We start from the raw sequence: 14,431 nt of genomic DNA, 5'->3' as shown, positions 1-14,431 counted from the left end.
CCCGCTGGAACGGAGACCGCAGCGACGAGGAATAGCTCGTACCCAGGGCAACAGGAGAAGCCTGGAGGGCCCTGGAAATACTGAGCTGCTGGCCTCCCTCCATGAGTGTCCTTCCCCCACAGACAGACCCGTGGTCTAGCAGAGTCCCTGCACCCTCCGGGATGGACATTTGGCTCAGGGCCACATTTACCAAGATGCCCGCCTAGCTACTTTCTGGGTGTGAGCACAGGAAGGGGCAGGGAAGCGGTTTTAAAGGAGTCTTGATGCTCAACAGTTGGGAACCTTACCGTTTCCAAAAGTAGAAGAAGGAGGGGTGAGAAGTTAAGAGCTCAGCCTCTAAAGTACTGAAGCACAGGGAAGGGACAGCCCGCCTCCCTTGCCTGCCTGCCTGCCAGCCAGTCTGGTGAAGGGGTATGCTCGGAGAGTGAAGGCCCCCCAACACGCAGCACCAGGGGCCAAGTGCCCCAGCTCGCTGGTTGAACCACCACCTCTACCCTGGGTTTGTCGGCCTTCCCCCAGGAACATGGTAAGTCAGGGGTTAGGTTATAAGAACCATAAATATACTCAGTTAATGTAAGAAAAAAAAAAATTGCCATTTAAAAACCCAAGACTTTTAAAAGTTGAAAAGTAACGGCCCTAAGCTGGCTTTGGAAGGGTGGCCCAGGTGAGGCGGGCCTGTCCTAGTCAGGGTCCCTCCCGGCAGCTCCAGGCTAGCACCCTGGGCAGGCTGCTGTTCGGTAGGCACAAAACGCAGCCTCGTTAGTGGGAACTCCAGAGGGACCCACACTGGAGATGGGAGCTCTGGGCCGACTGAGCCCCGCCCCTTCACCTCACCACCTCCTGGAGGGGTTCCAGGAGAGGAATGCTCATGGGTGCCCGAGCCACTTTCTGGACTGAAAGAAGATGCACTGGATCCTAAGCCCAAGGCCCCAGCCAGGCCCCACTCCACAGGGAGCCTGAGGAAAGTCACCCGGATTTTTCTTTTTCTTTTAACACCTCGTGCTTTATAGGAAGACAACACAAAATTATACCTCAGAAAAGCAAGCAAGCCTTCCAACCACCAATTCAGCCTCTCCTCTGGGTCATCTCTGAGGTCACGAGTCCATGAGGCTACACAGCCACATTCCCCACCCTAGCCGCTCAGCCTGGGCTGGGCTGGGCAGGGAAGAGGCCTTCCTGCTGGACCAGGCTCCCTGCTTCAGCAACTACCTGCTTGATGGCACCATTCTGGGGAATAAAGGAAACTTCTGGCATCCAACAGAGATGGGATGGAAAGTCATCACAGGGGACCTGGCTGTCCTGTCCACCAAAACTCCCGGCGTCTGATCCAGAACAAGACCCACCTTGAGGCCTCACTGCACGACATATGGTCTGAGGTCTGAGAGGGAGACCAGCAAGGGGCAAAGGTCTACAGTCAGGGACCCTGCCTCTTGGGATGCAGACTTGCAGAGAGCTCTCCCCACAGAACCGTTTCTGGGAGCAGAGTTGAGGGAGACCGAGTTTAGAAAGAAGGCACATGACAGTCGGCTGACTTTCTGGATGTCTGAGTCACTTCATTCAGCTCTTCGTTGGGATACGGGGCTACGCACTGTTTAGCACTCCAGCAGGGCCCACGGGAGACCAGAGAGGCGCGTCTCCGTCTCCGCCGAGCTGCACCCCGCCCCCGAGGAGGCCTGCGGGCACTTACCAGGAAGCGGACATCGTCAAAGCCATTCAGAAGCAACTTGCTCTCATACTGCTGCAGCCCAACCGCCTCCAGCCACTCCCCGACGCTCTGCTCCAGCGTCCGCGAACCTGACGAGAGAGGAATCGGCAGACGCTTGAAAAGGGAAAACCCATTAAGGCGGTAGCAGCGGCACTCAGAGGAAGACAGATGGCACTGCCACATCATGGTCATTACCATAAAGCAGCCAGACTATGTACAAGAGACCAGAGAGCAGAGGACCCGCAGCTCCTCTTCCGGGTGCAGGCCGAGGGCAGGTGGGCCCGGGCCGCACACCCACCCACCCCCTCAAGTCTGAGCTCCTCCAGGGCTGCGGTGGCACATGCACGGTCTCCGCCCACAGGTCAGCGTTCACACTGAGGTATTTCAGGAAGTCTGTTCCCACGGGCACTAGAGGGGCTGGGGGCTCCTCTCATCCATGCAACTTCTGGAGCCCCCGCGGGGCCGTGGGCGAGGGACAAGTCCTGTGACCTTGCAGCACAAACCGGTCAGGAGAGAGCACGCGTCTTCATGCAGCTGAGGGGCACAGGCACACAGCGAGGGCTCCGGGAGGGAAGCAGCGGCGGCTGTTCACGGGGACCCAGCACATGCAACACAAGCAGCACAGAACCCGGCAGGGGGAGAAAAGAGACTTTTACTTGTTTTCCCCCAGCAGTCCCGGAATAAGCAAACCATGGCCACTGGCCCTTTGTGCTCAGAGGCTCAAGGCAGAGGGGGCCGAGTGCCGCGCACGGGCCGGGGCCCGGGGCCCGGGGCTGGGGCTCAGGTGTGGCCCTGCTGTGACGGCGACATCGCGCTCCCCCGGGCTGCACAGCCAGCGGGGCCAGGGGCCCAGTCCACAGCTAGACTCTGGCGGCCGGCAAGCGGGGCGTCTCCCGTGCCAGGGTGCTGTCTGAAGTGCTGCCTTCCCGGGCCGGGCTCTTTTGCCGGGGCTGGGCATTCATCTTCCTCTTCTGATAGTGGCTGTTCCTGTGACTCGCCTGCCTGCTCAGGTGGAAAGCAGGCAGGCAGATCCAGTTCTTGGCTAAAGACGACAAAACCCGACCCGATGAAAGAAAGGGAAAAGGGAAGCGGTCCTCTGTCAGCTGAGCTGTGACGGCTTAAGTCTATTCACATTCGGCGCTGTGCTCTCTCTGGCTGAGTGATACAGACAGCAACGGTCTTCCCAGGGTCTCCGGATCCTGATGTTCTCCTCTGAGGGCCGGCAGGGAAGGGACGACATGTATCTGCTCTGCTCCTCGAGCGGACAGGGGGGCGGGGCGGGGAGGAACAGAGTTCAGCCCTCCCTGCCGACCTGAGCGCCTAGCCCCCACCTACTTCTCTGGTTCTCATGGGCAAGAACAGATGATAAAAGAAGGAAAAAAGGGAAAGGGAGGAAAAAGAAGAACCAACTACAAAGACATCACCTCCAGAGAACTCTTGACACGGTGAAAGTCATTCTCTTGTTCTCGGCACTTTCTGCCCTTCAAGGCAGGCCAAGGCCAACTGGCTTGGTTATCTGGGAGCCCCCGGTGACCCACTGTCCTAGGCTCCCCCTCCTCTGTCCTCTGCAGAGCAGCTGGTGGTCAGGGACCCGGTGGCCTCCCGATGCACGCTGCAGCAGCACTCCAAGACGCTGGGTCCCCTGCCCTTGACTGGGCTGTCTGCTCCAGGGAACCTAGGCGGCGGGCTCTTGTATGCTCACGAAGTCAAGTGTCCCTGGCTGCTGATTCATTCCTGCTTGTAATCCCCCAGCCGGGCAGCTGTGGTCCTGCCTGCTGCCGGTGGATGTGTGCGCTCACAGAACCGCAGCAGAGTGCTTTGTCTGGAGGCTCCTGGGCTCCACGCTGCCTGCTGCCGGCCCCACAGCCCTCGCTCGCTCTCATAATGTCTGGCCCTCCCCTTCTCCCCTCCCCACCCTCCTCCCTTCCACGCTCAGGAAAATACATCAGGGAGCGGACATCGGAGCAGAAGCCGCTGCTGCTGCCGCCGCTGAGGGAGAAGGACACAGCAGCACAAGCATCACAGCAAAATGACAGGCTCCCCAGCATCTCCTGTCGGCCAACACACATGCGTCTGAAAGGCGGAGACGGGGAAACCCTACCTGCAGCTCGAGGGGCTGGAAACAGCTTATTAAGGAGAGAGAAGGCACATTCCTATAGTTTTGGCCAACAGTGTCTCGGACAGCCAGAGAAGGGGACAGAGGAATGACACCGCCCTGAGGGCACAGCCCACAGGTTAAGCGACCCCCTGCTCACCATGTAAGAAAGACCGTGCCTCTCTGCCAAGAGAATAAGGCATGGGGTGTCACAAAAACAGGTGACCAAATAAAGACATTATACCTAATATTCCTCAGGTGAGCAAGCGCACTCAGCAACTCGGGGAGGGACTTCTCCTGGGGCCTGCCAGAGCCCCGGAGAGAAGTGCCAGGCCCAGAGCAGGCCCCTCGCTATCTAGAGGAGGAGGGTACGGGAGGGGAGGCACCAAGGAAAAGGGGGAGCCGGGACCAAACCCCAAGTACAGCCGTGAAGACAGAAGAGGTCACATGTAGAGACAAAGACCCAGGGACCACATGTCACCCTCTAAACATGCTGGGGGACACCGATAGCTCAGCAGGCTGTAGACGGTCCTGGCAAAGAAAGGGCTGTGTGTGCAGGGAGATCAGGCCCCAGAAGGAGCCTGCACTGAATGGCTATTCAACAGCTAAAGTGGCTGGCTTTAGCAGAAGAAAGCAAATGATCTCTTGCGCTCCACAGACAGGCTTTTGTGGAAAGCAGCCAGAGTGGCCGGGGCCAGTGGGAAGGCTTCCCCTCCCTGGACTCCTCAGAGTGGAATGAGTTGTGAAACCTGTCTGTTGGGGATTCGGGTAACTAGTCCAGTGCTGGCAGCTCAGGGTTCCAAGGCCCAAGACGAGAGTAAGACTCCAGTTCCATACTGGGTCTCATCCTATAGAACACGATCCTCTGTGAAACCAGTCACGCTGAGCAATCCTGTGCTTAGTTAACAGCTGCCTGCTGGAAGGCCTGCTCCTGCTCCCAGGCTGGCAACCCCAGAGCCCAAATCTCTCCTAGATCCAGAAACCTAAGGACAATCTGAACCCTGCACCTGACCATTCAAAACAAGCAAGAATTCTGCTCTGGCCTGAGCTGAAGGCTGGTGCTCCCTGAGGTCCTGGGGAAAGCCCCGTCCTGACCTGTCAGATAGAAGACAGAGCTCATGGGCAGACCTGAGTCTACTTTCTCCATGCTTCATGGCCTGGCAGCAGTGCAGACACAGTAGTCCGGGGACTCTGCAGCATGAGTGGGGGCACCCTCTGTTCAGGTGGCTGTTCTCGTGTGCCCACCCTAGACAGTCCTACGCCGCTGTATAGAAGATGGTTCAACTCAGCGGTGCTAAAACAGGACTGTGTGTCGGGACCCGGTGACCTAGGGGGGAAGCCAGGCCAACTTTCACCACTCACACAGGTTCATGGGGGTAAGAACTAGTGGGTGGGACCACCAGGGCCAGGAAAGAGCTCAGTGTCATCACTTCCAAAGAGAAGGGCTCTTGCAGAAATGTGTTTTCCAAAGGTGCTGCCACATCTCCTGATTTATCAAAGTTAAGATACTGACCCAAACTCTCAAGCACGTGCATTCCTTGGACATAGAGGGGTACAGGCAAGCAGAAAGCTGCTTCAACCGAACGGACTGCTATCGATCCCAGTCCTGGCTGTCCCCCAAGCACGGTTTTGGAAAACGGTAATGGTGTTTGTCTCAGTACTGAACATCTACTCCCAACAAACGCTTGACTCTTGATGAAGGCTGCACACGACAACAGAGAGGGAGGCTGTCTGTCTGTTCTCCAGCACGTGGAGACAGAGCCGCAAACGCTGAGTCAGAAGAGCCACCCCTGCAGACCCCAGCGTAATCCAAGACTGATGACGACGACGGGCCACACCCAGCTGGGCCCTCTCTTGCTAGAAGCCAGGGAAACAAGGCTGCTGGAAGGAGGTGGCTCTGGGAACCCAATTGGAGACGTGGTGGAGGGAGACAAGCAGATGCACCTCCTCCCTAGGTTTTTTGATGCGGGTAAGTAATTATTTCATGGACAAAAAAAGAGCCTATCTACCATTTACCTCTTTTGCTCAAGTATTTGTATATATTAGTCATTCCCAACAAACCTATGAGGTAGGTACTATTATCCAAAGGTAGATAGGGAACTGGGGCTCAGAGAGATTAAGGGACTTGCCAAAGACCCTCAGACATCCAGAAGCCGAATTTGAACGCGGGGCTGAGGCTCCAGAGCCCATGCAACTTTCACAAGCACCACAGCCTCAGCAGCTCCCTTCCCCCAGTGTGCACACTTGTCCCCACCCATCTGACTCCCTGATAGGGCCAGAGGAACCACAAGTGTCACCTGGGCTAAGAGGCCAGTCCTGCATGCAGCCTCCTGAGTGAGCGAGGAAGCCCTTCCCTCCAGCTGGAGACGCATTTCCTCAGGGATGGTGAGAGGCCAGGCCTCACTGAACTGACTCGGCCCGGGTGCTCTGGTGGCAGAGGGAGGTCTGCAGGTGCTTGGGGGATGGGGCGTGAGACTTGCTCTAGCTAACAGGTACCTTTAGAAATGTCCCCTCACCTAAGAAAGTAATACAACCACAGGTCTGTTATCAAGGAAAACAGCTCAGATATGGCCTCTCTAGCTCCCTGCTTCCAACAAAGGAAATCAAGGCTGACCGCACCCCTAGGGCTTTGAAAAGAAAAGAATGCCCAGAGTAGCAGTGACCCAGGATAAAACCGAGTGACTAAGCAAATGGAAAAATGCAGAGACAGACACAAGGAGGGACAGCAAAGCCAACCCCTCCAGGTGATGCAGGCTAACAGTCTGAGACCACCGAGCCAACCCAATGCTCTGCCACTGCCATGGAGCAGCCGAACGAGAGCTACTTTCTCACGAGGGGTAAGTGCCAGAGTTGCCTGGGAAAGTGGAAAGACCGAAGCCAAAGTGCACTCCAGTTTAAACCAATCGGAGAAAACCTACATTTACAAAAATACTTCTGGACAAGTGACAACTGTTAACTTAAAAAAAAACCCTTCTCAATAGGTGGCCTAAAATGCAATTTCCCCTCCAATGTGTAAGAAGAGCCCTCGCCCTACAATAACAGCTAGATGGGCCATACAGATACGTGTCTGAATTGCAGGAGCATGACGCGGGCAGAGGCTGACCTCTCTCACCCACCAAATGTCTGTCTTCTGTGCCAGAGGAAAAACCTGGGCCAGAAAGGAGCCAGAGGTCTGTGTTCCACGGGAAAGCGGCTGCTTGGTACGATACCTGAGATCTTCTGTTGTTCCTGAGAAAAGTCAATCCCTTCTCCAATAGAGCTCATGATTTTCTCAATCTGAAACGGAAGAGAGAGGAACAAAAAGGAGAGGCTGTCAGGCTTCAGTTAAACATTGCCGGCTCACTATCAGTGCACAGGGCAGTTGGTGTGGGTGGGAGTGCTCCAGGTCTCTTCCAGATGATTCCAAGGTCCAAGCGCCAACCTGCAAGGGATCAGAACTCTTTGCTGCTCATATCAAGAAAGGCCCTTCTGTGGCCACAGCCCAACAGGGACTAAAGACACGCTCCGAAAGGAGGGAGTGGGTAACAACCTGGGCTCAGCTGCTGGAAATGCCGAAAAGTCTTCCTTCCAAGGCATTTATATATCCCTCCTGCAGCACTTCCCCCAGCCCAGCAGAGACTGGACAACAGCAGGCCAGACCTGGCACATTTCACTGCTCACACCAGAATTTAAATTCCATGAGAGTAGAGACTTTGCCAGCTTGGTTCCACGTGACACCCCAAGTGCCTAGACCAGTGCCTGGCAAGTCCTAAGCATTCAACAGATAATTGGTGCTGCCTGACTGCCAGCTCTGAGGTATGAGGACAATTTTTAGAACGGAGACAAGAAGAGAACCTCAACATAGGAACCTCTTAGAAGTCAAAGTGAGGCAGGCGTATAACTCTGATTAGAGGATCTTTTGATGCAGACATGTACCCTTCCTCTGGACCACAGCAGGGAGAGCCGGTCTCAAAGCATCCGATGTCTCCAGCATTGCCCCCTGTATGGACCACCTGTTCCAGCCATCTGGCTTTGGTCACCCTGAGCCAGAGCCAAGCCCCCCACTCCAGGAAACCTGGCCAGGGGCAAGACAGGGCAGCAAGGAGGCGGACACCTTCTCTTCCTCTCCTCCTCTTTTGGGATGCAGTGATAATGAGCTCATTCATGGCTCTTTTTCCAAAAAGAATGTTACGAGAACCTTTTGTACCAGGGCTTGGATGCTTTTTCCTCTAAGTGCAAGTAAGGAGCCTAGGTCTGACAATCAAAAACAAAAACAAAAACAAAAACAAAAACAAAAACAAACCCCAAAAACACAACCCTCCAGCCAGCTTCCAGCTGGCAGACAAAGACAGCACATTTGACAGCGGGCAGAAGAGCACAGAACAAACACCATCCTTCCCTTTGCAGCCGGGAGCTGTGGCTATTTTCCTCCAGCCACAGAAAACTGCCTTTTAACACACACTGTGAACTCCATCCCTGAGCTCAGCAAAAGCCAAGGGAAACACAACACATCTGACCTGTGGAGCAAATGGAGGTGTGCCTCTGCTCACCAGCCCCACAGCCCAGAGGCAGGCACGGAAGCGGGCAGTGCCACCGCAGGTCTGCCCTGTCCCTTGGAGAAAATGTCTTCCTCCTTCCCTTCCTAATGCATCATTGTCTTTGGCCTCCGCGTATTTCAAGAACTGCCTCCTTCAACAGGCAGCCTGGTGCCGCGTGGGAAAGACCCACACGGACAGGCAAGCACTTTCACGCTTTCCCAGCTTCAGTGCGGACTCTACAAAAACAGGGATGGGTCTTGGGGCGCCTGGATGGCTCAGTCGGTTGAGCGCCTGACGTCGGCTCAAGTCATGATCTCACGAGTTCGCGCCCCCCGTCAGGCTCTGTGCCGATAGCTCAGAACCTGGAGCCTGCTTCCGATTCTGTGTCTCCCTCTCTTCCTGCCCCTCCCCCACTCGTGCTGTCTCTGTCTCTGTCTCTCAAAAACATTAAAAAACAAACATTAAACATTAAACAAAAACAAACCAGGGATGGGTCCTGCCTCCTATGAAGGGTTGTCGTGTGGATTAAAATTAGAGCTTACGTAGAGCATCTAGCCAAAGGCCTGGCTCACAGAAGATGCCCGATAAAAGGTTCGAGTGCTTTCCACTTCCCCTCTTAGAGCTCCATTCAACCTAGTAAAAACCTAGTTAAAGTTGAAAAAAAATTTTTTACTTGTATTTTTTGACAAGTCATACATCCACATGATTCAAAGTTCAAAAGATACAAAGGTTATTCAGAGAAGTCTCCCTGTGCCTGTCTCCCAGCTGTCTGGCTCTCCTCCCAGCAGGGAACCAGTGTAACCAGTTTCTCAAGTGTGCTTCTAGATCTGTTCCAGCCACATGTAAGCAAACATATGAAGGTATTCTACCCCCCACACCGACACAGGCAGTCTATATATGCTGCTCTGCATCTTGTTTTCTCTATTTAGTAATACATCTTAGAGTTCTTCCCACAGTTCATAAGAACATTTTTTTTTCTTTTTCTTTTTAACAGATATGTCACCTTATTTATTCAACCAGTCCCCTGGTGGTCACGTATGTAGTTTCCAATCTCTTCTCATTCTCAACAGTGCCATGAAGAACACTGTTCTACATACATGTTTGTACACATGGTTCCCTCTTGAGAGTTCTTCCAGGCACAAAATCTTGAATTAGCAGCAGGGACCCCACGGGTCGTGTAATGCCAACTCCCACCCCATGTCCGATTTTGCTAAAGGCCTTCCAGAGATGGGGCATTAGATGATTATGATGATCACTGACTCTCCCGGTCAGTTCGCCCTATATGCAGAAAGTGCCAATTTATAACATCTGTTTTTACAGATTGAAATCTTTTTTCTTCTGACTTCAACCCACTGGTCTGGTTATTGCCCTAGAACACCTCCTCTTCCACAGGAAAGGCTTAGGGATATTTGGAGACAGGCCAAGCTGCTTCCCCACCCCCAGGCTGCACTAAATGACACATCAGTGCCCAGGTCCCAAAGCCTGGGCTGTCCAGATCATAGAAGCCTCCAAGCGGGGCAAAGAGCAGGCACTCCACGGCTATCTGTTGATGTGCTTTCCTTTTCCTTTTCTCTATTTACAGGAGAAAAGCAGGGTGCTCAAGATGAGAAAACTTTTCTCTGCATGGGGGGAATGAATGGGTCCTTATCCCTGGAATGGCTCCACCAGGCTATGGATCTCTCTTCCAGGCCAAAGAGGGTGTATGTGGGAGAATCACCACTGAAAAGGCCACGAGAGTTGGAAAAAAGCATGTTTTACTTGCCATTTTGCCCCCGTGGGCTGGCTTGTGTTAAACAGGGAACCTACTGAATGAATGAAAGCCGGGGAGGGAGGGGTCCATTTACTTAAGAGCTAGCAGAGAAAAAGCTGTTTTCCCAAGGCATGCAGAGTGTCATGGGTGGAAAGAGCTGAACCGGAGGACGACCCCAAGGTAGCTTTTAATATAAAATCAAGTCATCTACGGTACCTATTTCATGATCATCATAATCACCTAACACCCAAAGCCACAGTTGACCTAGCCAATCAGCATCTCCTGGCCGCCCAATTCATTGGCCCTTTGCCAAAGGGCCTTTTGAAATCCGAGTGAACAGAGTTGAACACCCTGCTGCTTCTTTGCTCTGTTCCTTCCTTCCTGCTGGCCCCAGGAGTCACCCTCACACCCACTACAAAGGGCCAGGAACAGCCCACATTTCCACAGCCCACCCTCTGGCAGGGTATGCAAGGACACTCTCACAACTATTTCATTGAAACTGTACGTGTCGCTGTCCTGCGAACTGGAGTAGCTAAGTCACGCTGAGAAGATGCTAGTTTATAGAGGAACTAGGAGTACTCGGCAGGTTACTGACAGCTTACAACCCAGCACCCCTTCCTGCTTTGGCAGAAACACAGGGCTGGGAGGAACATGGCAATGAAAAGGTCCTGTTTGGGCAGAGACTGGCAGGTGTCCGCCCTGACACCATAAGCACAGAGCTGTCTGGGGCTGTGATCTTCCCCAGGGGCTGGGGAAACAGGGAGGAGCCGGATCTCCTCTCTCCCTGCCACACCCTCCATGGCCCAGAACCAGCAGAGGGAGAACATGGTCATTCCAGTCTAGACAAAGAGGAGCTGACCGAGAAAACAGACACCATTCTGATCTATCTACTTTGTGTAGTTTAACCATTTAGGCTTGAGTTAAAAAAAAAAATCTGACTAAGCTGTTTTCTCAGAAATGTTCTGCATCTCAGGGGACAAAGCGGGCAGGTGTAATGTCCTGGAAGGGCACAGTTCAATATTCTCTTTTCTATTGTTGAGGTTCAGTGACCTTTTGGGGGAGAGATGGACAATGGTCACGCTCTAATACTGCACTTCACATAAACTCTATAGGGAACTTGTATTTGTGTTTGGTAAGGCCTGAGCATTATGGACATAATGGATACATGTACTTTAAAAATGCTTGGAAATATTCCATTTTCAAAATATACTCAAGGTTATTCTATTTAGACTCTCCCCTCCTGCCCCCACCAGGGATGTATAAAACATATTCTCCATGTGGTGGAAAACAAAAATAACTCAAACGCTAGAGACACCGCTGCTCACATCTTCTGACGTGTGCTTGTTTAGAACACAGGATTGTGTGGGGCTGGGTGGCTCAGCTGGTCGAGAGTCTGACTCTTGAGTTGGGTTCAGGTCACGATCTCACAGTCGTGAGATCAAGCCCCAAGTCGGGCTCCATGCTGGGCACAGAGCTTGCTTCAGATTCTCTCCCTCTTCCTCTGCCCCTCCCCTCCTCTCTCTCAAAAACAAAAACAAGGGGCGCCTGGGTGGCTCAGTCGGTTAAGCGGCCGACTTCAGCTCAGGTCACGATCTCACGGTCCGTGAGTTCGAGCCCCGCGTCGGGCTCTGGGCTGATGGCTCAGAGCCTGGAGCCTGCTTCCGATTCTGTGTCTCCCTCTCTCTCTGCCCCTCCCCCGTTCATGCTCTGTCTCTCTCTGTCTCAAAAATAAATAAACGTTAAAAAAATTAAAAAAAAAAAACAAACAAAAACAAAAACAAACAAACAAAAAAGAACACAGGATCATGGGTGGTGATATTCCGTATACAGATAAACAGGTCTCTATTCCCTATCATTACACCCTGGCTTTGGGGAACAAGTCAGATTACAACGGACTTTTCAACGTGTATCAGGAGTGAGGGGAGGGAGAAGACAGCTGTCGGAGACAGAAATACCTCTGTAGGAATAGGAAGTCCACCCGAGAAACCACAAGCCTGGATCCAAGGCCTGTGTGAAACCTCCCTTCCAGAAGGTGGTACAAGTTACAAGCAATGGCTATGTTCAGGGGCTCCCATTTGTAATCAAATATCAGGGGAGCAGTTATCAGTCTGGTCAACATGCCCATTAGGTGGGGCCTAACATAGAGGAAGGAGGGAAAGGGATCACCTGCTTCCTATTTTCTTTTGGTGCAAATGGGAACATGAAGGGAGACGTTTCTGCAATTCGCCATTGACTGAATTTGGCTCTTGAGGTCAGACATTCCCTCCCAACCCTCTTTCTGCTGCTTGGGGAACTCTCAGTTCCCAAGGACTCTCCCACCAGTTGGAAAATACATACCAATCCCCTTGGGCCTGTACTGCCAGGGCTGGAGACCCTTTCTACCTCTCCTTCTCTGTCCCAATGCTTAATACCTGATTGGTCCAGAAACACACTCTGCTTTGTATCGTTATTTCCCTGATGAACTGTTTTTAGGAGGTGTCCCAGAGACACTACAGAGCCACTAAGGGTAAGGACTCTGTTTCATACTGTCTCTTTTAGATCTCACATGGAGCCACGCACAGGGCTGGCCCACTGGAGGCGGCCAGTGACAAACAAGAACAGCTACAATTTGTTAAATGCCCACATCGGGCTAGTCACCTCATTAATACTGTAAGAGAGGAAACGCAGCCAACACTTCTGGACCCCAGTCTGGATTCCCTGCCCCTGTTTTTATCTGTCTCCAACCTCCCTGGGTTGCGGGCACAGTAACCTCATACCCTACAACTACCAGCTGGCCCTTTCGCTCAGCAATCCTGCAGAGCCTCAACTCACTGCCAGGCAAACATATTATCTCATTTTTCAGGTGAGGGAATTGGAGCTCTGCTCCATGGGCCGACTCCCAAACTCCTCGCGGGTGGCACAGCTCTTGCTTCCGCTAAGTGCCGTTGGTGGCAGAGTCTGCTCCCCGGGGAGCTCGAGCTTCCTGCTCTGGGGTACTAAGTGGCAGACCCTCTCCCTTGCTTGGACAGTGCTCCACATTCCTAGGAGCACAGGGCTAAGGAACTGAGCCTTAAGCACCCCAAGTCTCACTGGATGCTGCACGCGTGCCATCAGGTGACTGCTGACGTGCCTCCAGCTGGGCAAGGAACCCTGAAGACTGCTGACAGCTGCACTCCTGGGCCCAGAAACCACATAAGAATTCATCACCACTTCTGTCTTCCTGCCTCTCAGCAGCAGACAGGCTCAGCCTGGAGTGGGCTTTGATTCCACGTTGGAAAAAGGGTCACTGACCAGGGTCTGGGTTATTTTTTTTCCCCCTCTCCCTCCGCCCCTGGCCTGCACAAGGCCTCAGGAAAGACAGAGATGGATTGAAGTAAATTATTTGTCCTGATTTTCTAACCTTGTCAACTGCTTTTAGGAGAGGGAGGCAGGAGAGGGTGGGGGAGGGGAGAAGAGGGCAGGGAACGAATAAATATCTGCCAACAGACTCAGGGCCGGCCTTCCGAGGCAGAGGCTGCGGTGGCGGCTCCACTGACAATGAGTAACTTCTTTTCACAGAGCACGCCGCTGTCGGTGGAGGCTTAATTTGTCTCATCACAGGGGGCACACAGATTGTTGCTATATTTATTGCCGCGTATCCCCCCAACTTGAGTCCCCTTTACATCGTTACCTTCCTTCTCAATCCTTCCAGGCTGGGAGACAACAGAGTGGTTCTGTTTCACAAGTGTTTTGTACTTGTGTCACCACAGGCTCCTGTTAAAGCCTGCATGTTATCTGCTCCAGGCTAGACTCTGGGGGAGGGGCGGGGGAACGCAAAGTCAAAGATGCTGTGGCTCCCCAATTCATTTCCTAGCCCCCCTTCCTCATTTTTTACCTTTCACACGCCTCTTAGGTTACTGACTGGGCCTTCCCTGCCCCCCTCCCCAAAGCAGCTCCCACCCCACTTCTCCCAGCTGGCACTTTCTGACCAGGAACATGCTCCCCATCCACCCACCAGAGATGCGCATGCCCCAGACCCGGCATCTCATCTCATCTCACAGGGAGGAAGGCCCTTACCCAGGGAGGAAGACCTTACATGCAAATAACACTGGTCAGTGACCTCCTCACCCTGGAACAGCCTACCTTCCAGGCAAATCTTTAACTCAAAGCCTCAAGAAACTGCTGAAAGAAGAAAAAAAGTTGGGAGACCTAGATTCCAATTAACTTTATTATGGCTTGCCACATAACTCTGGGTTATGTGCCAAATACTGGCTTTAATAAGTGGGACAAGACTCTAAAAGATTAATGAGGGTTATGTATTTGGGTTCTACTCCAATTTACACAATCTCCTTTCTACCCAGGAGGAGGCTTATTTGGGGGCCGGGGCTGCGGAACGGGGAGGAAGG

At 53.0% G+C, this 14,431-nt stretch overlaps 1 protein-coding gene across 7 annotated transcripts in view; it reads right to left on the bottom strand.

The window, feature by feature from the left end:
* ANKS1A (ankyrin repeat and sterile alpha motif domain containing 1A) overlaps positions 1-14,431 on the bottom strand; it is a 179,888-nt gene that overhangs the window by 25,694 nt on the left and 139,763 nt on the right. For all 7 annotated transcript variants that reach the window (XM_043591219.1, XM_043591222.1, XM_043591218.1 and 4 more), the window contains 2 exons: positions 7,010-7,076; positions 1,688-1,794 (listed from right to left, as the gene is read on the bottom strand). In XM_043591219.1, coding sequence (XP_043447154.1) covers positions 1,688-1,794; positions 7,010-7,076 — 174 coding nt within the window. The remainder of the gene's footprint in view (positions 1-1,687; positions 1,795-7,009; positions 7,077-14,431) is intronic.

Source organism: Prionailurus bengalensis, chromosome B2 (genome assembly GCF_016509475.1).
Source record: "Prionailurus bengalensis isolate Pbe53 chromosome B2, Fcat_Pben_1.1_paternal_pri, whole genome shotgun sequence".
NCBI lineage: Eukaryota > Metazoa > Chordata > Mammalia > Carnivora > Felidae > Prionailurus > Prionailurus bengalensis.
This window is presented reverse-complemented; position numbering and strand designations above follow the sequence as displayed.